This window comes from Sinohyriopsis cumingii, chromosome 12, assembly GCF_028554795.1.
Source record: "Sinohyriopsis cumingii isolate HCF-2022 chromosome 12, ASM2855479v2, whole genome shotgun sequence".
Taxonomy (NCBI): domain Eukaryota; kingdom Metazoa; phylum Mollusca; class Bivalvia; order Unionida; family Unionidae; genus Sinohyriopsis; species Sinohyriopsis cumingii.
The window spans coordinates 100,583,769-100,610,982 of NC_142972.1; the positions used below are offsets into that span (position 1 = coordinate 100,583,769).

General features: G+C 33.0%; 1 protein-coding gene across 1 annotated transcript in view; it reads right to left on the reverse strand.

Annotated features, from left to right (window-relative positions):
* LOC149787096 (uncharacterized) overlaps nt 1-27,000 on the reverse strand; it is a 45,189-nt gene extending 18,189 nt beyond the window's left edge. The window contains exons 1-7 of the mRNA XM_089976045.1: nt 26,979-27,000; nt 24,660-24,789; nt 21,860-22,077; nt 20,073-20,333; nt 13,043-13,293; nt 9,443-9,599; nt 7,195-7,347 (exon numbers count right to left, since the gene is read on the reverse strand). Coding sequence (XP_089832171.1) covers nt 7,195-7,347; nt 9,443-9,599; nt 13,043-13,293; nt 20,073-20,333; nt 21,860-22,077; nt 24,660-24,789; nt 26,979-27,000 — 1,192 coding nt within the window. The remainder of the gene's footprint in view (nt 1-7,194; nt 7,348-9,442; nt 9,600-13,042; nt 13,294-20,072; nt 20,334-21,859; nt 22,078-24,659; nt 24,790-26,978) is intronic.
* Between the last annotated feature and the right edge of the window lie 214 nt (nt 27,001-27,214).

Sequence of the window (27,214 nt, forward strand, 5' to 3'; positions counted from 1 at the left end):
TGAGAATGTACTCAAGTTTTACTTATCCCAAAAAATGTACCTGGTCAGGATGAGAGGACCAGTGGTTTTGCTGAGCCCAGAGAATGATACCAATGATTACACTGCTTACCTCTGCAACTTTTTAAGAATTTCCTAAAGCACTGATTGTCATGTACAAAACTGTTTGCAGTCTAAACCTAAAAAATGTAGGGTCCTGTGACACATGACATTAAATACGTACAAATCTAAGAAACAATGTTTAAGTCATCAAAGTACTGGTAATTTAATGAATTGCTAAAAGAGTGGGGTTTTTCCTTCTTCTTTTTCTCTTTGCATCATTGCTCTTAGCATGATTCAAAAGAAAGTATTAATGTCCACATGTAAAAACGAAAGTCATAGAACAAATAATCTTGGTCTGAAAGTCAGTCACTATTACAATCATAGTTGATGCATCAGTAATTATCCTTGTTAGCCACTACAGATGAGGTATCACATAAACTGCATGCAGTTCACCCTTGTAATACTTACTCATTCACATGTAAAATACACAGCCTGTTGACAGTAGCTATTACAGTGTTGTTATGTATATCTATATTTTTGTGACTCCTTTTAATTATACAGAATATCTTAGTTATATTTTGTCTGTGTCTGTTAAGAGTGTAGTATTACATAGGATCTATAAATAGCTGTTTAATATGTCTGTGTTGACAGTTATTAATACTAATTTTAATAATAAGACCTTACAATACCTATGGCTTAATTTCTTGTTGGCTGATGAGATTTTGACATTTATTGAAATATTCAGTAACTTCCCATCGGTTGGGCTAGGTCACATGAATAGGCCTGTTCAGCACAAAATAAGTAGTAAGTTCTGTCACATAAGGTCTCTTGCTAGATACAGTCTCAGTTGTTGGTGTGTTTGACAGGAGAACTAGCAGTTTCAATCCAATTTTGGGAGTCCTTCTGATTTTTTGTGTTCCTGTTGTAATTCTGCAGACATGTTATATATTGTACTAAGGGCTATTCCATTCAAACATACCACTACGCCACGGACGGCAAAATAAAAAACTTCCATGCATGGTCATCAATAAACAATAATCACTTCTGTGCCTTGTCATATCAAAAGAAAAAATGCTTCTATCGGTGGTGCCTATTTTATTTTAATAATATGTTTCTATAATGTCACCGCTGTGTTTGTTTTCTCTTCTCCCCCCCCCTTAACAAAAATAACGTCATTGCAGATTACTCATCGTAATTCGAGGGATTCCGGGGAAAATAAAAACTAAATCGTCAATTTCCCGATGAATTTGTAATGGAAATACGGAAACAATGGGAACGTGGATATCCGGAAGTCTTCGGATGTAGTCATATATGGTAAGGATGCTGCAGCTGAATATTTAGAGCATGACATAAAATGGTGACAGAAATACAATGCAACATGTGGTCCGTCAAAAATGTGGGGATATGGCTACTTTTAGAGGTGAGAACTTGACCATAGACAGACACAAAGTTGAGACATTCTTCAGCCTCAGAATTAAGTTTGAAAATCGTACATTTGAAACTCCGCAAACTTGGAAAAAGTCCCCTTCTCTTAGCTTCCATTTGATTGGTTAGAACTATTTGTATGACAAGTACATGCTTCCGAAAAAAACACGACATTGAAATAAACCGAATTGCGCACTTTCTCACGCGACTTCACATGACCTTTTAAGCTAAACTGCACGTAACATAATAATTTTGGTACCTATGTTTTGCTCTGACAGGCATTCGACTTTGTATGTATACTAAAACTTTGACGTACTGTTATACATTTATGGAAGCCAGGCCATTTTCCCCATGCTATAGCTCGACATGGCCATGATCGCACCTACTTAATATGCAAGTGCACCGCACAGAATGGAATGCTGTCTTCTCATTGGTTGACTGAAAATGAGGTACTGAACCTTGGTATAAACTGATTTTCAGTTGACTATAACGGGGACAGTATTCCATTTTTTGCATTGCACTAGCATATTAAATAGGCGCGATCATGGTCATGTCGAGCGATAGCGTGGGAAAATGGTCTGGCATTCCGTAAATTTATAAATACTACGTAAAAGTTTTAGTAGGAGTATGAAGTCGAATGCCCGAGCGAAACATTGCTACCAAATTGATTACGCTATACGCAGTTTAGCTTAAAATATCAGCGTTGATTCTTCAATAGTTAGTAGCAACAGGGGACACCGCTAGAGGGCAAAGGCCATCAAGATTAACATTTTCTCAAAATGTCAACCTCATTACACCCAGTACTTTCTCCTCTTTAATATGTAAAAAGCCGACATTATTACAAAAAGTCAAATGTATTCATGGTTGAAAGGTCAAATGTCTATATTTAGCGTATATGACATTGAGCCATTTTTACAACATATTCAGCAGGGGAAATAACAAAAAACGAATTTTTCAAAACACTGGAAAATTAATTAAACGACCATATACGCTCACCTACGCCTACTTTTTAAATACTTTGTAGTTCTTTTTACGAGAATAATGGTAAAATGTGTGCGAATATTTGCGGAAAACCCACGAATTACGTCTTTTTCAAAGGTCACCCATGCCAGCAAGAACGGTAACTCTTCCCGGCACATGGTACGAAATGTAAACAATGACAACAATAATACATAATCTGGGTTCAAAAACACACGAAAACGATTGTATGAAAAGGCAGATGTTTATACCAAGGAATCGGATTATACAGACGTACTGTCATTCATTATACCAAACTTATTACAAAATATTCGTACAACTTTTGTTGTGTAATATATTTTCGAGGTTAGAGACTCAATGGGAGTATCACTCACTGACTCAGTGATACTAGACGTATTGATAATATGCATGTGATTGTGATAATTGAGATATTATCAATGTCAGGTCATCTGTTCTAGGTAGGATTTTTATCTAGAAACACTGGAGTTAAAATTAAAATGTTCATGTTTAGTAAGGACGGAAAAGAGGTACAAGTTCAAATATTTTTCAGAATTTTGAAGAATGAAAATAAATTCATTTAAATTTTCATGCCATTATTTTGTGAATATCAATATGAATATTGTCATCATAAGCCAAGGAATAGAGAATCAATCTGTAGTATTTCTCCATTTAAACAAATACATAATCATAAATGTTTCTTGAGAACCAACTTAGTGCCAGTTTCTTCTCTATCTCTGACACCACAGTTGCCTTTACTTCATGAATTATGTAATATTGTTCAAAACAAGGGTCAGAATTATTATGAAAATATGCAAATTTAGGACATCCAAAATTTAATGTTGCACCATCCAAGAACACTATAATGAATATGCACTATTGGTTTTAAGTGTAACATACAATTTCAACTTGGTATGACTCATGATTATGCTATTTCATGCAAAAATGTTAGGGGGCATGTGATAAAAAGGCACAGAAAGTCTTCAGAAGTATCTGGAACATAGAAAAAGTGAATTTATTCTTGAAGCTGAATGTTCACGACACATTTATATATAACCATATGTAAAAAATATGCAACTTTCAGCATGAAATAACATGAGGTCAAGAATTTTCAAAAAGTGACCAAAGAGCAATATTAAAAATGGTGGACGGTACATGTGTTTGAAAGCTTCCTGTGAATTTATTTGAAAAGCTCACACTTTTCTATGTAAGCCAGAAATGGACTGGTTCCCAGCATGTTGTTCTTATCTTATTACTCACTGTGGGTTTGCCATTGGCTGGCCAAATACAGTTTGGTACTTTCCATAAATAATGCACTGTTACTTAAATCTGCTGTGAGTTGTAAGACAAAAGACCAATTCCAGCCAGTTAATGTAAACATTCATAGAAAAGTCACAGAGTTTTGAAATATTTCCTCTAAAACAATTATATCTCTCGATTCTCACTGATTTGAAGACAGCAAAGTTTAGATATGAAATGATAAATTATTTAAAATTGGACAAATTATTCACAAATCACTGTGAAAATAATGGTTTTTATGGTTCTACAAATATGTTGACCTTGTGATAAACTACCATATTTCAAAATATTACTCTTTGTCATGGGAAAATTGTTTTGTGGAATTGTTTTTGGTTTCTGAACTACATGCATCTGCTCATCCAATGAGTTTTGTGTGGTTGAAAATTGCAGAAATTTTACAGGTGTAATATTTGACTAATTAAGACAAGATACAACAATAACGCCTGGGAAAAACATATATATATAATATGGTAATGTTTTTGTTTTGTAATGTTTGTTTGAACATATAAACAGGTAAAAACTTCAAATGGGTTGGCTGACTATCCAATGATACTGTGTGTAAAAGGTGTGATATGAGATATGTGTCATCTTTATATAAGACAACTAAAGCTGCATGTTCCCAATATGTTGGGGAACATTTTCCATGTTTACAGAAAATAAAATAATTCAGGCATCTTGTGGTTTTAATAATTCTTTAATCCCTTCACATAAAATATATAACACCTTGTCTAACTTTAAAATAATTTTTAAAACTTACAATATTAATTAGATCCATTATATTTTATTTCTGACTATTAAGTTTAATACTTCTATTCAAGATACAAATAATAAAAATTAATCTACATATAATTCACTTCTATTAAAGTAATTTGTATTCACGGTAATGAATTTCCAAAATTTGCTTCTATGCATGGGCATGGGTGTCCAAAATTCACTTCTGTGACTGGTGGTGGTAGGAAAAAATCACTTCTATAGGTGGTCACCCATTTTTTAATGTGCCTTCCCCCCCCCAGGGGCATGTTTAAATGGAATAGCCCTAAGATATTATTAGAGAGGAAAACATTTGTTTGGACTGTTCAGTGGAAACAGAAAATACTACTTATTTGGACTATAATATTATTTTGGAACTGTTATAAATTATTTGAAGGAATTCTGGACAATGCCATCTTGACAACATCACACTTCTTTCAGGACCAGTACATTTCCAGTTTTGAAATATATAGCCAGTAATTATGGGCCTTTTTAAAATGTACAAAGCATGCAAAATCCACTGTGGTAATTATCTTTTGGTGCAAAGATGTAACCATTAATATGACCAATATTAGTCACCACATTTTCTGTGACAACAATATCATAAATTAACAAAATGATGGAACTGGAACATTAGCTCCTTGGATAAACCCTAATTTTTTTAACTTGCTCAAACAATTTTGCCATAATTAACAACATCAGAACCAAAACAATGCAGTCCTCTTTGAGCCTGATGTAGCTATTAGTCAAAGGAAAACCAGTACAAGTATAAAACCTTTAAAGTATTTTAAGTCATTATCTAACTATTCACATTGATTAAGTGAAACACATGTATGCAGGTATCAAACATTTACTCTCTCAACCATACATACATACATGCATACATACATACATACATATACATACATGCAAACATATATACGTACATACATACATAAAAAAATTAAATAATATCACTTCTTAAGTCTTATAAGCAATCTTAAGTCTTATAAGCAAACAATTCTACACAACCCCCTGAAACTAACTTTGACCCTGAATTCAACTGGGGTGTGTGTCATATCTGAACCTCAGAAATGACAGCATAGATACAAATATCAAGACAAAGTGTCATGTATATTGAATTGTTTGCCTGTTTGTTTTATTGTTTTTCTTGTATATTTCATTACATGTTATTGTAATGTAGCATTGTTTGCTGGACTTGACCTTGTCCAAAACTGAGTTCATTTCTGCTTAACCTGATTGACTTTTATTGTTTTATTTTTTTTACGTTTATGTAAACAACTAATAATAGCTTCATTATTTTCTGTGTGTATTAGCTTATTAACCTAATTATTATTTAGGTAAACAAGAAGTGGTAAATATGTTGATCAGTGTTAGGGTTTTGGAGATTCCCAAGTGAATTTTGTAAGTTATTGTGTTGTAAATAAACAAGGATCATTTAAACATTATAGAAGGTTATTTTCCATTAGGTAATGGTTTTTAGAAAATGCTAACATGAACTGAAGTCAAGCAGAGAACTATATTTTCTTGTGACGTGAGGATTTTAATATATAGCACTTTAAGTTGTATTATGTTGTGACCAGTTTGGGCTGAACTTTATTTTCTTCAAATTATTGAATTTAAATGATTATTTTCTCTGGAAATACAAAAGTGCTTTCACGAAATTCTTGGATAAAGACATTTATTGGAATTAATGCTGAATTCAAACCTGCAATAATATTTCTGTGATTCAACAAGTAACCGCTGACACATAAAAATGTGCCAGGATATAACAGACATGTCATTGCCTTCAATTTTGGATCTGTTCGGGACTTGAACTGAGTTTTATTCAATGGCAAATAATTATTAAAGGTTTCAGTTGATTTTAGAAACTAAAAATCATCATCAGTGCTGTATTCCTTTACAATGGTTTTCATAATAATGATTTCATTTAATGAAGAACAAAATATGAGCATCTTTCTTTCCATTACAACCATCTCATTATCTGCATTTTCTACAGTGTAACCAAATTCAGCTTCTAAGTCAGGCATAGCAAACCATTGACTAAGATTCCAACACACCAGATTACTTAGGAAGTGACCAAATATATACGTACGTCAATGTTACTGCTGCCAATTTGAAAAGATTCCAGACCTGTACCATACCAAAAATTAAAAACTTCCAGACCTAATAAATGACAAATCCAATGACACTGAAATAAATATGCTCACTAGGACAACAAAAATCATAATGAAATCATCCATGAAATCGAAAATGCAGATCAATTCTCAACATGTTGGCACAAAGACCAGTCCAAATCATGGCGAGGACTTCACACAGTTACATTCTAGATTAACTCCTAAAGAGATCCGAATCTGTATAATAAAACTTCTCTCAAATGCAACAGAGCAGTCATGCTACCAATTTCCATAATAAATACAAAAATTTAATACTTTTCAAAACTTTATTATAATTTTTAATTTTTCCAGATATTTTCAAATTCTAGAAAAGCATTTTATACTTTTAGACTTTTTCCACTGAAATGGCTGCATTTAAAATTCAAACTTAGATTCTCTACACCACAATCATGTAAAGAAGACCTGAATTTAAACCTTAAAGCAGCTATCTTTCTTCCTTCCCTATTACAAGACTACATATTAAAAAGTCAATAAAACCTATTATAAAAATTGTGTTCAATGAATAAACTTCATAATTCACTAAACTTACAACTAGTATCCCTTAAGTTCTTGAGGTCAGGTCCAATCATCAGATACCCAATGGCCCACCATTCTGCAGCCTTGCCCAGTCTGATGAGTAGGGGTTCCCACCATTTCCTACTTACTGGCTTCAATATGTCATAGCATTTTCCTATCTCCTGCTCTGTGATTTGAATGAGATGAGAATAAAAATTAATTTTTTTGTAATACTTGTTCTAATGTATAATCTCATGATGACTATAAATATTGCTATTGTTGCTGATAATACTGTTATTCTTTATTATTACCATCATGAAGTAGTAATAATATCTGAATTATTAGAAATGCGGGGAAAAAATGTGCACAAAAATACAACTTGCAGGTTTTGGCACTTAGCTGTATACAAACCACAGTTCAAACACTGAAGAACACACACAGTTTTCATTAATAAACAGCAATGTTCAGAGTAATCTACTTTTGTACTTGAAAATTTACAACAATTTGCAAATAACATTTCTTTTCAAAAATGAATAATGCCTGTAAGCAATTAGGTGACATATATGCCAAGAATTTTGAATCCATATAATGCATCCATCCATCAAAAGCAACTTTTAAAGAAAATTTTGGACAAATAGTTCACAGACACTTTTTAAGTTATACATCTGGTACTAATTCTTAGAAGAACAACAAGGAATTTTGACATGCAAAGTAAAAGTAACTATTTCTGTATTTAGTATTTGTCTAATTTTAATATGGGTTATCTTCCGTCAATAAAGATATACTAAGCAGGAGTTTTATAAATACCTTGTGGCATGTAACATCCAAAATCCTTTTCTTTTGTATTCAAAATGAGGTTAACAACATTCATACAGTAACTTTGCTTGCTGCGCATTTAAGTTATGCTGGCCACCATATATGGCCTAAGAAATGGAATTAAACACAAAATAACAACAACAATGACACTATTATTCTATTTAATCTGTTACCCATAGGATATGTACAGGCTAGCCAAGTCATGGCAAACATTTTTTTATCTCTTGTAAACAAACATAATTCTCCTACATTTTTAAAATAAAAGTTATTTCATTCAAATCCTATATGCTTGCAAAGTTCTCTTTATTTTATTTATTCCCTCATATGCCTTGGTGTTTTATGTGCAATCATTTATTAAATTTGTAAAAATTCAAATAATCATTTTAGTTGTTCTTTATGTTATCCCAATTCTCATTTCTTCGTTGACATAGTTTCTTGTGCTAATTCAGTTTATGCAATCCATAATGCAGACCTGCCAACCCTGACAGGTCAGTCTCAGTAAGACAGTGTAACAAAATATCAATAACTGCTATTGTAAAGCTGGAAAACATAATTAAAATATTGACACATCGACTTTAAAGATTATGTTCAAGTGAAAAGTTTGTAAAGTATGTGAAGACTTTATTTACCACTAGTACAGTTGCACAAACTCTAGTTCCAAATCTATCCAGCTCAATGGCTTGTTGCTATTTCTCAACTTGACATAATTCTTGGAAATTCTTTTCCATTTCACATGATGATGGCAATCACATCTCCCGCCACAAGACATACTCAAATTTACATGTGATATCCAGCAAACATAATTGTGTCTCTTATGGCAAAATTGTAAGAGTTGGCATGTCTGCATAATGTATCTGGTTGCTCACAAGTACATTCACATGCTGCCACATTATTTTCCCCAAGGCCAGATTTTATTGATTTTCTTTTATTTTGGGTTTAATATATTTAATTTCTTTAACTGCACTTGAATTTCTTCAAGTGCACTTATTCGCATTTCCACTTAAACATGAATATATATATATATATATATATATATATATATATATATATATATATATATATATATATATATATATATATAATGTGTGATTTATATATTTAATCTCTCCACAAATTAGTAACAGAGTTAAAATTGTTATTTCATCTGAGATGGATTCCCTTGTTGTAGTTGGGAACATAATTTCCATGACATTTAATGTCCAACTATCAATAAAAGAATTAAAACCCAAGCAGAATGTGTTCATGGAACACAAATGCCCTATCATGACCTAAATACTGAATTTAATCAAAAATAGACAAAGGTAACACCAAATAAACTCTTAATAGTTGTCATGGGATGTAAAATCCTGACTCTCAAACTTCCCAAAAGATCTTCAAATGCCAACATTGTTCCTATTTCTGATTCATGTCAAAAAAAAGAGAAGAAAAAACTGATAATGAATCAAATGAAGGTTTTTATCACCCACCACTGATTTTATGCAGGAGGCAGACAGCCTCAAACAGGAAGTTCTGCATCATATCCTCTGGCGTGTCCTCACTTTTGAAGAAACCATCCATAAAGGACTTGTAGGCATCTGCCAGCTGATTCAGGCATTTCAGAACTGTAGCCATTCTCCAATAACCCTGGAAAAGACATCAAGAATCTTACAAGTTTTCATTAGGCATCAAATTCATAACAAGAATCTAACAACTTTTCATTAAGCACCAAATTTACAACTAACATTGGAAAAGGGTATTTGGCCATGAAATATGTCAACCCTTAGTGAACCAAGTTTTAAAATATTCCCACTGCATCTGACTTTAATTAAAAACTTTAATGCTAACTCTAAATGACGAAATCATAAAAGCTAAAATCAAAAGTTGATACCCATGTTGCTTTGTGTGTAACACCATTTTTCAGCACAATGTAGGCTATACATGGAAGCAGGTATAACTGGCAGAAGAAGAACCTGGGAATACCATGGTAAGAACCTGGAAATACCATGGTAAGAAACATCAACCCACATGAAACGTCTTAAATGCTTTCTCACATACCCACACTGGTCAAGACTTTAACTCGCCATGACAGGTGAGATGGCTGTGATCAATAAAGGTGAGCACTTTAGACTACTTGACCACCATGACGATGAAGGTGAAACACTGATCACAAGCAAGGACAGAGACAATTCCAATAAATGTTTATAGCATCTGAGGGAACAAAACCAAACTTGGATGTACCTTCCTCCCATTTTATGCTTTGTCTTGTCTACAGGCTTTAGACAGGTATATGTATCACTTTCTGAATGGGATAGTTGTCGTTTGTATTGAAGCCAATGTTCACTCTTTGTATTTCTCTAATTAAGCTCCTGTGACACTGTTGCACATAGTCAAGAAACTTGATATCTGTATTCATTACTGTCGGTGCTCAACAGATGCAAAATGAAGCTACAGTGACCTACTTATCATGCCATGCTGATGCTGTTGGGTCTTTTTAATATATCTGAAAGTATGCAATTCAGTATTTTGAAGATCATTGGATATGATAAATAATTACAATGCTTCTAAAACCTTTCATTAAATGTGTATCTACCTGATGATAATGTTATGTACCAAGTTTCACAGCAATGCATAAAAAACCAAAATTCCCAAGAAAGCTTGTTATAAATTAAGTATCTTTTCATCTCTCATGGAAAAATAATTCCAAAAGTTATTAATGTTTGTAAAAAGTAATTGTATTTGTCCTAAATTAATATCAACTGTAGAAAATACTTAGAGTTATGAAATTATCTTTAATCCCACAAATGACACAAGTCACATATGCAATATTGGAAACCACATCCAAATTTAGGAAATATTGCAGATAATGGAGAAAAAAGTGTAATTTGTTTAAGTTATTTGTCATGTTAATGTGCTAAGCACACATATTACTTTGTAAGACCAATAATCATTGTAATATCTCCAAGACAGCAGTTGTTTATTTTTACTTTTACTTAAGTTCTCTAGTCTACTAAATATTTTCTCATTTGCTTGAATCAGTGTTCCTGGCCGTCAAACATTTATCAACAAGCCCTCCAATGTTGTACAAGGTAGCATATATTGTGTAAACATAATCATCCCACTTTAGTTACAGTTTTTAGAAGCCAATTTATACCACAATTAACATACAAATGTGAAATTCATGCACTATGAGGTACTGAACATTCAATTTAGGGGATGTTATTTTCTTTCCAGTGCAGATATTTTACTTTCTTTTATATGAATTTTTACTTTTCTTCAAATAATGTAATTGATAAAATAGTGCTACTGTGTGATAAATTAGAGCAAGATATTATATTATTTTCACATATGTGAGAGACGTAATTTTTAATTTAAAAAAAAGATCCCAGGCCCCTACCAAAAAAAAAATTAAATTCTTGATCCCTAATATAGTTGTGCTATTCTGGTGCATGCTTCACAGTATGTTCATAAAAACTACTGCACAAATATTTCTACTGATTTTAGTGTGTCATTCAAACTTTGAAATTTGACACATATCCTTATATATATCATACATCACTACTACTTATGTACAATGCATCAATTACCATCCTTTCAACACCCTGTCTTACTGTATAAATACGGTAGATTGGATTTATATTCTCTGATTAAAATACATGACAATTTTTTTTAAAGACACATAGAGATAAACATATCCCCTCAGTCCCTCCTAATTTTTTATAAATCCTCGCAAAATATCCTAAGGTACAATATCCAAAAGATTTCCATCATAATGTGAATTATTACATTATATTTTCATTTCTCCTAAAAAATAATCATCAATAGATATATCTTATGGAGTCTACAGATGCTATGTTCTATTTAATCACCTCTGAATACTGTTTTGATAAAATAATTATCACTCTACAAAGGGTTTTGTTCTTGAGTAAACAGAATGTCAAGTTTAAACATTTTCAACAATTACTTTCAATCTCAACAATATTCACTGTGAATGCTGTAGCATCTTCAGTTCCACCAAAGAAATTTATATGAGTAAACACCTGGCATTACTGTATTGTGTATACAAACATTAATTACCAGTTAAATTAAGAACAAATGAAAAACATACAAAGCATAGTACGTGTCATCAAACAATTCAGCATAAATATGCTATTTAGTAAACAATGTTAAATGCCCTTTGAGTTGAGAATAAGGAAATACGGTAGGATATAAAATGTGGGAAAAATAGTTGCCACATGTACTTGAAACTGTATGTTTATACACTGCTAGTTACAACAAAATAAAGCATAATTTATTTGCCAATAAATTGCTGATGCTTACATAATAAATACTAGTTTCTGTAAATTATGTTGGAGAGCCAGCCCTTTTTACAAGATAATTGCAATGATAAGGATTAAGTGTTAATTAGTCACACTAGCTTTCTCGCTTGTCTACTTAATAAGACTAACCTTTAACTACTGTGTAGTTTGGTCACAGATGATCAGAATATGAAACAACTACACATAATGAGGGAAAATAAGGTATGTAATAGGGAGAAGCAGCAATCCATTGAGAATTTCATGTGTATTGGACCCGGAATACTGGTCAATATATAGTGAATGTGAGGCTTATAAATGCTGTGAATAACCTCCCCATTTTCAGTCCCAATCTCCCTATGTTTTGACACAATTTTCCTAATTGGCATTTGAAAAGTTAACAGTTATTCATGTGCAAAGTTGGTTTGAAATATCTTTAATAATTTGGGAGTCATTCTCTGGAAGAGAATATATTTATAAACAGACACGTGCTGACACTATCTTTTAAACACCTCAAGGACAAAACATCACAAAAGTGATTGAAGATTTGACAGTCACCAAATGGCTCTAAGTTTTTTTTTAAATAAAATAGTTGCCACCAACGGAATTCTATCTCCATTGGTGATTTTGTTGACATATTAATGCAAAATTGGTCAATGTATACATGATAAACAAGCTATTTATTCCCATTTTATAAAAGCAGTTAAGATATTCTTTTATTTGTTAGCCAAATTAATCATGTACTTGAGGTCAGAATCCCATTAATACATATTGTCAAAGTTTGCCAGATCTTACCTTGTACCATTTTGGATCACAATTCAGTGAGGCTAGAGCATCTTGCTGGGCCTCTGCATATTTATATAATACACTATAAACGGCTGAGCGGTTACTGTACAAAATGGCAGCCTCGTGGAGAAATTCTTCACTAGTTCCTATATGAGCTATAGCCTGTGTGTACATTTCTATTGCTGTTTTGTGGTTTCCAACTTTCCATGCACTGTTTCCACTTGCTTTTAGGGTTTCAACTTGTTGTTTTACTACTGCAACTGCAAAAAAGTATATAAGAATTTTACATAAAGCATGTTAAGTGCTTTCAAAAAATGAAACAGTATCAATATTGCTCAAGATAATAAAATTACAGTAATATAAACAGACCTTATTGATGCCACAACCAAATAACCTGAACATATCATTTGACATCACAATGAGAAGTAAAACCAATAATTCCAAAACATAAGGTGGCTTTGTTTCCATAACCCCAATTCATCTACACAATGGCAGCAGCCAACCTTTCCTTCTCACACCACTGTCGTAAAACCTACTACGTAAGAAACATACACATTAAGCAGTTGTATCTACCTGTTAAAGTACAGTAGTCCCCCTCTTATAAGGCCACCCCTAATGCAGCAGGGAAGTGGCCTTATAATGTGGGTGGCCTTTCTAGAGGGGGATGACAAATGCAAATAGTAAATACATATGTAAAAAGTCACAAGTACATTTAATTTTAAATATTTAATATTTTAATTAAAAAATCATATGCATGATGTGAAATAAATGTAAATGTTACAGTTCACATCATCTGTCACTTTGTTGGTAACAGTCTAAAAAAAAAAAACCAGTCTTGTCACATTAAAAATATCCTTGCTGTCATATCCTCTGCATATATTGTTTAGTCTTTTGTTCCAACCTTCGACAACTTCATTATTAACATCAGCTGATTCGCCGCTAATGACAGAACACTTGATATTGTGTCGCACTTGAAATCTGTGCAACCATCCGTTACTTGTGGTAAAGTCACCATATCCCAATTCAACTGACAAACTTTTTGCTTTTTCTTGTCTTTCAAATCAGGATACAAACGTCTCCTGGCTCAAACAATCTTCCTTTCTCTGTCCATTTCACCTTTCCACTTCTGCAGAATTGTTTCATTATCTTTCACGATATTGTTTATCCGAGTCTTCCCGATGTTAGTTTTCTGCAAGGATCCTCAACGACACCCCCCCGTCACCCCCCCCCGTCAGTTGAATTACTTTCACGTTCTCCTCTAAACTGAGAATTTTTATTTTCCTCGATGACATGTTGATCCTTTTGCAGTAAGTTATTCATGTTGCTAACTACAATACTGATAAAACAATTTTGTATGCATCTGAACAAATTGCCGTGTGTTTTCAAAGGAAGTGATCTTGTCACGTGATTCGTTAGTCGCAGTCTGGTACCCTATTGTTTTTATACATTTTTTGAAACTAAGTGAGAGAAGCCAAATCGGGTTCGATATGTACCATTAACATCATGCAGATTTGACCTCGCGGCCGCTAGATTCGTAATTTTTACAATTATTGTCAGTAGTAATATCCACTGATTACCAAACTGAACAAGCCCAACATCTTACTAAGGGAAGCCATAAAGGCTATTAAACCATTTTCCTGCTGACTTGGGTATTGTACATCGATACTGCCACTTCTCAGTTGTTACTACTGTTCGATAATTGTAATCTTAACAATTATCAGAGTGACTAAACCTGACATCTTATGATAACACAGCATTAAGGCTAATTGGATTACATGTACTTACCCTTTTGTATGGATTAAAATTTGAGTCTTTCTCGGTTTTTATGGAATAAATGGCTTCTCGTGAGGCGTAAATGATATAATATTAACCTTAGTGGTAAATGTACTTTACTCAACACTTCTTTCAGTAACGAAAACATGACATCGGGAAACAGAAATTGGATTACTTAACACACGTTATGAATAAAATACTGGTTCTGGATACATTCATATAAAATGCGGCCGCTTATGAGGGGTAAATTTTATAATTTTGCACTAATATGCTGGCCGCTGGTCGCGTTAGCCGGGTGGCCTTTCGCGAGGGGTACTTTTGAACACAAACTCGTCGGTGCCAACGGATCCTGGCCGTAAGGAGCGGGTGGCCGCTGTTCAGGGGGGCCGTTCAAGAGGGGGACTACTGTACATGCAATTAGTACAGTCTGATTGTAATTTATGTTAAAATCATTGAGACTCAAAGAGCATTCTATTACTGAAAACCTTTAAAAACACTACAAATACTACTGCTAAATGTACAAAAATATTGTCCATTTAAGAATATTTTTGCTGACATCAATGAAAAAGGTCACATATTCAAAAGCTGCAAAATCATACCTGTCCATAGCTGCTATCTGTTGTTGGAAATAAACACTTTTTTAAAGTAATTTTCATACACACATCAATCAACCGATATAGCTATCCGTATTCACTTGTTTTTCAAGCCTCTTGGAAATTTTGTTTCCTAAACCAATGGAAACGTGAATCAAAAGCAGAAGATCTGAGATATTAATTGCTTTCATAAATAAAGTTTGCTAAAAAGTGCTTTGCATGTAAGTCAGATAATAAGGCTGGAGTGTCTTAAGTCAGATACAATCATATATATATATATATATATATATGGGCCCCGAGTAGTTTAAAATGCTCTCCGTTACAGATCACTGCCATCTCACCTCTGTTTGCGCAGGTTTGAGTCTCAGATTCAGCCAATGTGGGTACGTGAGAAAGCTTGCCAGTAGCTTCTTGTGGGTTGGTGGTTCATGGTTCTTTCCGGGGTTTTCCCGGGTTCTTCCTCCACCATTACTACTGGTCGCCATTTATAGCCTATTGTGTGCTGAAAAATGGCATTAAACACAACAACAACATATATATATATATATATATATATATATATATACGTCATAATGATTGGTCACCTTTAGCAATCACCTGTTCTCAAAATTCACTCTAATCCCTCAAACACACACACCCTTTCACATATAGATTCCTCAATGATTTGGACAGTCACAGGATCATATCTACAGTGACAGCAGTGTAATAATAATAATAATAACAACAATTATAATAATAATATTTATAATAGTAATAACAATAATAATAATATGTATATTTAAATTTTATTGTTTGTTGGATTTTTGTTAAAATAATTATATGTTATATTTGATTGTATTTTGTAAATGACCTTATCCAAAATCAAGTTCATTTTGCACCTGACCAGTGACATTGTGTAAACAACCAAGCTTATATTTTTCTATGAGTGTAGGTTAAATATCTGATCGTTATTTTTATCTGAGTCAAAGACAATTGTATTCCCACATAGATGGACATGTTTTATATAATCTTTATCACATAGCAACAGACCATGACTTTTTGATAACTCTGAATGGAAATTTCCATAAATTTGCCTGAGTATTTTCAGAAAATGGTATTTGTTACCTAGATCAAGCAGAGGAGTATATAATCTTGTTTTCATTAGAAAAAACTCATTTCTGCAATAACTTCTGAAGCCGAAATCATTTGTATTGTTGTGTTCAGTTTTTGCATTGGGTGGAACTATTTATTCAAAACATTATTCTCTAGAATTACAAAGTGCTCCATAATATTGTTGGACAGAATCATTAATTTGTAATTATAGTGAATTCAGACAAAAATATATTGAATTATATTATTGTGATTCATGAAAAGATTATTGACACATCAACACACTTCAAGCCATTGGTACATTAGCACATTCAAGACTTCAGGTACATCAATCTGAATAAAAATTAAAATGTAACTCCAAACTGGTCACAACAAAACAGTTTTCAGTGTCCAAGGAAGAAGCCCAAACTAATTTCTCTATAAACAAAGGTTATGCAGTCAAATAATGTGCAAAATAGATACCCATGTGAGGGTCATGTGATCACATTCCAGAATAATTTAGAAGCTATCTACATGTCTAAGTTCAAATATTCCAGTACAGCCTTGATATCACTACTGTCATTCACACACTAAGAATGAATTACAAAATAAAGCTGTAGTTTACTTGATTCTCAATGAAGGCCAGGAACTAGGTCAGCAAAACGATACAAAGTTCTATTTTGAGGTGTTTTCAACTGAACAGTCAGGTCAAACTAATTTCTGGAATATATCAAATTACTAGTAAATAAAACTACATTACTTTGACATGTAATGAAATTAAAAATTAAAAGATTGCATGGGGCATGCAAAGCCTTATATATTATCTGTATCTAACACTGGCTTCACTGAAACATGCACCACATAACATCTAATAAATCTATGTAAATTTATTCTAGCAATAATATACTGCTAACATATAATTATTTCAAGTTAGGGAGTTAAAGTCAAAGTCAAAAGTAAAAAAAAAAGTTGATCTGTAAAATCATTCAAATGGCTAAATAATGCACATCTTCACTTGACTGAATGAGAAAAAAATTTGGATAAATTAATTTATATATTTTTCTCAACATTGTTTCTCAAAACAATTATGCTCAACTATGGTATTGCACCAATCAAAGATGAAAATATAATTTTTCGTTAAATAACTAACATTAAAATAAAGTGATGCTGTGAATGGCACATTATCCACCCACTCCAGTTTGAATGGTCCTCCATACAGACCAAGGGTCTCAAACTCAATTCACCATGAGGACCAAATGAGAACTAGTACAGCTTCCTGAGGGCCACATCAGTGAAACCTTTTCATACAGCAAAAAAAAAAGGCTTATATAAAAGGTAGTCAGCTGAAAGGTTGTTAACAAGAAATAAACAATGCAACAATGAAACTTTTATCAAAACTGGCTAGTTGTGAAGAAAAAACCTGCATTATTATTTTACAAATTCCAGGTATCATTGCTGGCCACTGTGGAGTGAGTATATAATACTACAGACTACATAAATCCCACGGGCAGTGTGTTTGAGACCCTTGATGACACTAGTAGATCACTGACTCTCGAGATTATTGACTCATGAGTTTCTGGGCTTGTTCAAGATATGCAGCCTTGAACTTAACTTATTGTGTATAATATATTATTTTTTACATTAAATTTCCCATGACAATGCCAACTATCTGTAGACCCCAAAATATTTCTTTATTATTCAAAACATACAATGAATAAGTAACTTTCCCTACAATAAAGCTGAATTTACACTGCAAAATCCAGTTTTTCATTGATTGACAATGACCCTGACCTTTGACTTTCTGACATCTATGAGTCACATTGATTAAGTCCATTACAATTGATTTATGGAGCCCTTTTTTTCAAATCGGACTGATCTGCTCTGTAAAATATAATTAATATGTGACAAATGGTTGTACATTCAAGATACACATTTGTTTTCTTGGAGCTGTTTCATATACAGCTAATATAAATAGAATCAAAAAAAAAGAAATTAGACAGAGATCTAATGATTGATAAATATACAGCAGCCAATAGTCACATGACATAAGCCTCAAACTGTAATTGTTATTTCTGTGTATCACTCGCTCCTGATGTTGCCTGATGGATGTGATCTGAAATTGGAAATTTGTGCCCAAGTACCTGTTGACAGCTTTATTCATAATAATCAAAATTAATGGCTTGAAATCTAATCCACAGATTTATAAAATGGCATCTATCAAGATGGAGTTATTTTCTGCAATCCTATTATCATATTTCCAGGAAACGTTGGAGTGGCAGACAGAAATTGACAAACCAAGGTGCCACCTCATCAGTGGGAACATACAAGTCATCAAACATTGGGCAATCATAATGACGCAATACAGCTGTAGTGTAATAGAGAGCAAAAAATAGTGTAAAAACTAGAAACATGCAAATTTCACAGCTTTTAATGTTTCTAACACAACTAGGCAGTATGTTATTGGATGATCACCTGGAAGTTGGTGTTTTTGGATGTGTTCAAAAATATCTTTCAAAGTGTGATTCCTACTCAAATTTTAGGCAAAAACGACAAAACATTTCAGGGTGTGATGTAATGTGATTTTGGATTTTTAACGTAACTTTAACCACTTTTCAGTCATATCGCTACGATGTCTGCAATGGGTCAGTTTATAGTAATGTCTAGCACTGGGGCATCATGCCGCAGACATGTAGCATGATGTCCCACCCAGTCACATTATCATGACAGCAGTCCTAACACTAACCTCTTAAAGCTGAGTGCCAAGTGTGGCAGCTGTTAGTACCACCATTGTAAGTCTTTGGTATGACTCAGCTGGGGATCAAACACACGACCTCCCACATCCAAGGTGGATGCTCTAACCACTAGGCCACTGGAGCGGTAAAAAACTCCAGGGATTAATGTGTTAAAAGTATGAGAAAACCCATAAAAGCTCATTAATTATGGCACTGTTGCAAAAAACACAGTAAATCCCATGTAAGCTAATTCCTGACACTATTACAAGAACATGGGAAAACCCAAGTACAAAAATGTTTGACATCATTACAACAACACAGGAAGACAAAACTAAATTTCTAACACTGTTACAAGAAACATATGAAGACCCATTCAAACTAATTTTGATCATTGTTAGAAGAACAAGACCTATGTAAGATAATTCCTGACACTGTCACAAGAACATGGGAGGACACATGTAATCTATTTTCTGAGATATTTACATGAACATGGGAATACAAGTTTATGGCATTGTTACATGGGAAGACACATGTGGGCTACTTTCTAACAATGCTAAAAGAATATGGAAAGACCCATGTCAGATAATTTCTGACATTGCTACAAACACATGGGAAGACCTAATTAAGCTCATTTCTGATATTGTTACAAGAACAAGACACATGCAGGCTAAAATTGGATAATTGTTACAAGAATATAAAAAAGTCACATATAACCAAAGTTTTTACATCTACAAGAATATTGGAAGACATGAGTTAGTTTCTGATACTTTTGCAAGAACAACGCATTACCATAATGCTTCTTCTTGCTTATGGAACTATCAGTTGAATCTTAAAATACATTACACTATAAAAGTCTCAGTTTACAACACTTACTTTCAACCTTCTTCATAATTTGATAAATCGTATCAGTTGGTTTGAGACACTGGATGGGAAGCTTTCCAAGTGCATCAGGTATATCCAGTCGACATCCACTATTCAAAAGAAGATGCACCACAGTCTCTCCAATTGTGGAGTGGACTTTTCCAGATCGAATCACCACATGGTATGGTCCATTGCCATAGGAATCAATAGCATCTCTTTGCTGTGGGAGTGCCATGTACTTCTCCAGTAGGTATTTCAGCAGCAGTACAGAACCTTTTGAATATACAGTATGCCTATTATGTATTAGCCATTTTCCACTCATGCTGGTGTAGTTGTCACTGAGCTATAATTCTTAGATTTAAGACAACTTGTTGTAGATTAGTTTGTTGGTTTAACATTACTCTGAACGCATTGGCTATATCAAGCTAAATAAATAGTAGCTAAATTAAGTGTAGATCAAAAGAACATAATGAGGCTGCAGACCCATGTTATTATGGGTGGGTATCAAACCAACAACACTTGGATTATGAGTCCAATGTTCTCAACTGATATATCACTGTGTCCTGCTTAGAGATTTAATTTAGAAGTGTGAGTTCATTTATTTCAGTGTATAAATTTGTATGGTTTTGTCTATGCTTTAAATTTGTTGGTCAGAGAAGAGATCCAATATTATCCACACATTGATAAATGTTCATTGGGCCTTTAATTAATTCATCAGGGAAAGGACCCTAAGTTTGTACAGATTGACAAATGTTCATTGGGTCTTTAATTAACTGGTCAGAGAAGGAATCCTAATTTTGCACAGACTGATAAATGTTCATTGGGTCTTTATTTAATTGGTCATGCATGTTCAATGTATCTTTAATTAGTGGTCTGTAGAAACAACAAGTGTGTATACCACATGAATCAAGAGAATTCAAGGCATTCAGTGTTAAATCTTATGTCTCAGTCAAATTTTGTGTCACTGCCAAAATCATACCAATAAGACATATAGACCCATATGGTGCAGCAGCAGTCTATGTTCTAGGCTTGAGGTCAAGGATACAAAATAACTAGTATCACATAACAGCAAATATGAGTCTAAGTAGCCTTCACATTTTCAAGTAGATAGCTCAAAACTCAAAAGTGCATTAGGCCACAAAACCTATACATGTTTCCTATTGTAATGGCCTTATAATTAGAGTAGCTAGGTATTCTATTGTTTAAAAAAATATTATTATAATGATTAGTATATATAATGCATTAAACACTTCAAAGTACTGGGCAAAACTGGCTCAATTTGATGCACAAATGAATTCTGGGAATATTTTTTCTAATTTTTTGGTGGGGTCAGCAATGAGAAATGGATGGTTGGCAGACCTGAAACACATTTTTTGAGTTTGGAATCCTGCAGTGTTTAAAATATTGACAGTTAAAATGTTACAATTTATAAAATTCAAATGATTTAAAGCAAGCTGACAGGTGTTAATGAGGTGTTTTAGGACTTTGCTATTCCATATTCAAGAAAGGTCATTTTTTATATTATATGTGGCCTCTGTTGTGCTGTTGCATTATATGATTTTGTTTAATGTAGCTACAAGCAGAATGACAGTGTTTTCTTCCATTATGATTACTAATTTTAAATTTTGTGGCAAGTCTTCTTTCAAATGAGCAGATTTTTAATTACTTCAGGTCTTAAACATGCCACTGAATGTGATGTATTCCTTATCATCTCTTTCAAAGAAAAGAGACAGAAAATATATCAAAATGAACAAGAATGTATCACAAAAGTTTCATTATTGCAAAGACAGCAGTAAAACCTGTTTTAAGTGCTACATCAATCCCAACATGAACAGGTGGCTTCTTTAGTCCAACTCCTATCTCTTCAGTGGAAGCCCCATTCTTTAGCATATGGACTGCAAGCTTGATTCTCCTTTCATTCATCCCAGAATTTATGACATTTATGAGGAGGCTGCTCACTCTGATGAACTCAAAGGTGCATCCCTCTGCAGCCCCATCTAATACACTGCATGGTCCACTGAAATGCATACAGTAAAAGCCAAACGTGTTAACCATTTTCCATTCTTATCTGCATAGTTGCCACCAATTTACAACATGCTTAAACTCTACAATATTTATGTCAGATCAGGATCCAACCCATTCTGAATATTATTCTGATTTTGTTATCATAAATTTATTACACAGTTAAAATTAATTAAGTTCAGAAAGATTTAACATCTTCAAACCTTAAAAATGTTGTGCTCTGTATAGCTCAGTACATGCAAAATATCACAAAAGTTAATGTAATTGAGGAGTGTAAAAGATAGATCGATATATTTTTATAAGAAAATGGACAGCCTAATGTACAAAATGAGGTGCAATGGAATCATGCAGGCTTTAACACAATGTTAAAAAGAAAATATGTATACATTTTATACAACTTAAATATATCCAAAGCTACAATTGCTACAATTACAATACTGAAACCATAGTGAGAAAATTATCTGAAACCTACTTTTCTTTCTTAACACATGTGACACATATTTTCACATCACGCAGCTGCAGCTATGTTATTCAGTGGGTCCAACAAATCATGTGCCCATAGCCCAGAGCTACAGTGATTCTGTGTCTGGGTTAATAATATTAAACTAAATAAATAGGCAACTAAAAAATATCATCAATGGTTCCCCATTTTGGGAATATATATATCTTAATGACTTTTAACCAAGGAGAGTCTAAAATTGCCTTGCCCTGATATCACCCTAAGTTACCCATATTGATTCTCTGAAATACCAGACCTTCCAGTAGGTTGAAAACAAAGATTGATGACAACATTAACCTATAATTAACATTAACCTTCATTCCTTACCTGAAGAAAATACATATATATGGGGTTTTGTTGGGTTTAATGTCATTTATCAGGACATGATACAGCTATAAATGGCAGCAAGTATGAATGGTGAGAAACAGCCTGGGAGGTGAGACCAGCACACAGGAAACTACTGGCAAGCTTTCCCACATATATATTTTGGTCAAGCCTAGGTTTTTGAATCCACATGGACAGAGATGAGAGATAATGTAGTTGACATATGTAAATGCATATAATGCACATATAACTTCATTATTTCTTATTACAAAATCAGGGGACTAGGTATGGCTGGAATGCATACTTTTGTTGGTCTAAAGGATATATTATACCAATTTTCTGTATCAAACTGGGATTCTTTCATTTTTCCGAGTCTGAAATACTTGATACCATGAATCTATGAATATTTTGTTTGTAATGCATTATTTATTTCTTTTAAAAATAAAAAAAAAACAGTTGTTCGCTGGGTGGTAGCAGCAAGCCATGAATTTGTCCCAAGTATTTGCTCTGGATTTCTCAGAGTGACAACAGTTTTGTGCAGATGTGTGTATGTATTTTATTTTATTTTTTTATTTGTAACAAAATGTATTTATACAGAATTTCAACTTGTAATGTATATGAAGACTATCAAATTATATTAGTTAACTAACATAAAAGAGCATTATATATTGGACACATTAGGGCAATTTGTTCAAGTGTACATCCAGACCAATCAATCAGCTCTCAACTATAATGATATTTTCAGAATATTTTGGGACTGATAATGCCTAGTTATTAAAACGTTACAAAAATATTTGCAGATAGTTTCATCTCACACTGGTGTACATTTTATACACTTACTGGTATTTTTTGCAGCAGCTGAGCTATCATTGGCGTAATGATTATTTTGGTGATATGTACATGCTAGTTTAAGATCAAATCTTATGCTTGATTGACCTGTAAATCCATGTCGAATAGCACAATGCTCTGTCCAGTGGCCATTTGAAATTTTGCACTAGATATGGCTATTACCAAATATCAGCAAGTGTGCTATATGCAGATGTGTTCTGGAAAGACTTGCATGCAACAAAATTGCACATTAAAAAAAAAAAACAAGTGTCATCAGGGGCCACAAATTATCATCAGTATCAACACAGATTTAGTGGGTTGATTTATCTGACAACTTAATATTAAAAACAACTAGAATTTCATGAATGCTGAAAATTCCTTTAGTTTCAACTCAGGAAATTAAACTTGAAATCAGTTTTTTAAAAATTATTTTCAACATGATTTTACACTACAATAAATGCTGAGTATTACCAGTTTCTCCTCAACACTGGTAAGTTCTGCAAATCTTCCAGGCTTTTTCTAATGAGAAACGAACATTTTCTTAATCATAACATTTTTCCAAAAGTAGAGAATACAAGTGTAATATCTGTGTAATCTCTAAAGTGGCACACCCATCCTGCATATCTTTAAAATTATTTCACTGACATAATTCGAACAGAACTAAAATGTTGGGGCAGAAGTTAAATTCAACAGAAAAATATATTTCAATGTAAGCAGGAAAATAAATGTTGTTTAATAAACAAATAGCTTTGAAAGAAGGATATACATTTCATGTCCATAATTACTGAAAAAATATGAACTGATGTAAAATATACCTGCAACATAACTCCACCTGTTTGATGAAGTTCTAACTAAAATTATATCAGGGTACAATAGGCTGCATCATTATATCACATTACAAATAATGTGCCAACAATGTGACTTACTCATGGATTCCTAAAACTAAAAGATTCACTCCTTCCCAGTTGTTTGCATTTGCTAGCATCTGGACGATGCTGGATAATACTTCTGGATCATCAGGCAACTTAACATCTGCTAATCTTGTCTCTGCCGTAGCTGTAAGACATAGTAAATTTCATTTCAACACTAAATCAATTATTTATGGATCATTGCAATATGATTCCCACTATTACTACTACAACAATTGTACTGAGAGAGGATGACTCAGATATATATCACCTACATACTTCCAGCCACCAAGCACATCTATTTTTTTCTAAATACAAACTACCAACAGCAGAAAATGATGGGAAAAGGTTCAACTGGACTTTGTACTCAGGTGACCTCTGTACACAGGTTCACCTTTAAAATGATGGTTTTATCTGTTCTGTACACAGATATTATTAAAATACATGCATATCTTGTTCTCTCCCAAATTTTAGTTCCACACAAAATTATTGTTTTCTGCTCACTTTAACTAATTCTATAAATTAAATCACCATAGACTTAAAATAATCACCAACTTTAGTTTGTTCTTTGTACCATGACAAAATAATAATTTCACTACTGATTTATAGTTAGCATATTGCTATAAAACAAAGGAGTTATATTATATTATTTGACCATGCCGTATAAGTTTCACTTGGAAACACATGTTCATGCATTAATAATATGGATGTAGCTCATACCTCATCTCAATGCCAAGAAAAGAATTTCACTCAGAGATTTAATTCATAAGGAAATAGATACAGAAATATGTCACAATAGGTGATTTTATTTCTCCTATGATAACATGACCATTCTTCTTACCATCCAGCAAACAAATTGATCTACCCCAAATATACAAATTGCCTTGGTTTTGAATTTGACATAAGCTTTATTCTGCCATCACCTTTTATCTATTTACAGTCTAATTGAAAGAAAAAAATTGCTACTAATATTCAGTAATTTAGATCTAAAAACTATGTCATATGTGACAGTCTAATGATCAGGTTAACTTGATTATCAACCCCCTTACATCCCTAGTCAAAGAAACAAACTGAATCAATAGCGAAGGCAAAATAATTATGGCTCAATTTAATTGTCATGTAATCAGTATTAGATATGTTGCATTATACTTGCTAACATGATCAACACATTTCTCCATTACTGCAAGTAAACAATTCCTGACTTTTCCATTTATTCTGTAAACTCTTTTCATTCCACACTGCAGACCAAGATCACATAAAAAAATTAGATAAATTTAGTGTGATACACCTACAAAGCATATAGCTTACACTAGGTGGTATTATGTCACATTCCAATGAACCATTCAATGTTAACAAACATTCTTAAAATAAACAAGAAATGTTCAAACAGATAATTTGATTTATGTTTCCACAGTTGCTCTTATTAACTACATGGTATAAAATATGGAAATGTCCATCCTTGTTATATGATCTGTTGGTTGATCTGTGGGGCACATACTTGGCTGTGTTCACTTGCAATATCTAAAACTGTTATTTCCATCTTGAATACTCTTACTTATGGTAATATCTTTTAATTTAATACATTGTCACGCAACTACTGGTATGTACTAATTGCTGCATCATATTACATTAAACTTTACAATAGATAATGTACCTTTATTATTATTTAGCCTGTAAATACCTGAACATAATCTGATAAACATACTTCTAGAAAACTCATTTTTGGGATGAACCATGACTTTAATTCCTTCCCTATTGCTTCACATTTCTGAGTGTCACTAAGTCAAGTTTAATGTTTTTCCCTGTACTTGCACCCTTAATGTCAGTGTGAAATATCCAAATCTTGCACATTTTATAACTTCATTTACCTACATCATACTGATCTAAAAGATTAAGTGAAGCATGTCATATCATCTCTGGTCTAGCCTGGTATATGGAACAAGATGGAGGAGTTGGATTAGTTTGGAAGCAGTTCAGTTGTCATGTGACGATACCAAGGTTTCATTATGACATATCCAATGTATAAGCCATAAGTGACCAGGCTTCGTTCATATTACCATGCTGACATATAGCACCTCAAAGACATGGTTTAGGTCTTCATGAGAGAGATCAAGGCCACTGTCTGTAAAGCAGATCCTCCCTGGAGCTGTTGTTTCCTATTATATTGTTGCCTTTTGTGGTTACTGACAATAAAGGAAATGTTTTACTCTAAAACATGGTACTAGTTCCATCAACATGAGAAATTTTAGTGTTCTATTATTTATATTAATAACTGGCAGAATACAAGACAATAAATGTCAAACATGACACTTCTCGATCTTTCTATAATCTGTATACCTATATGCATCTGAACAGTCATATTGCAAATTCAAATATTTATTTAAATTTATATTACAATTTAATATTAATTTATTTGCAGTTTACTTATATTTTCATACTTAACTTATCCTGAATGCAATTAATTTTTAACCACATTGAAAACTTCCTATTAATGGATGTATATCAAATTTAATTTCAAAACTTGGACCCTGTGCAACACCAGCACTACACACTTACTGACAGTTGTCCCCCAC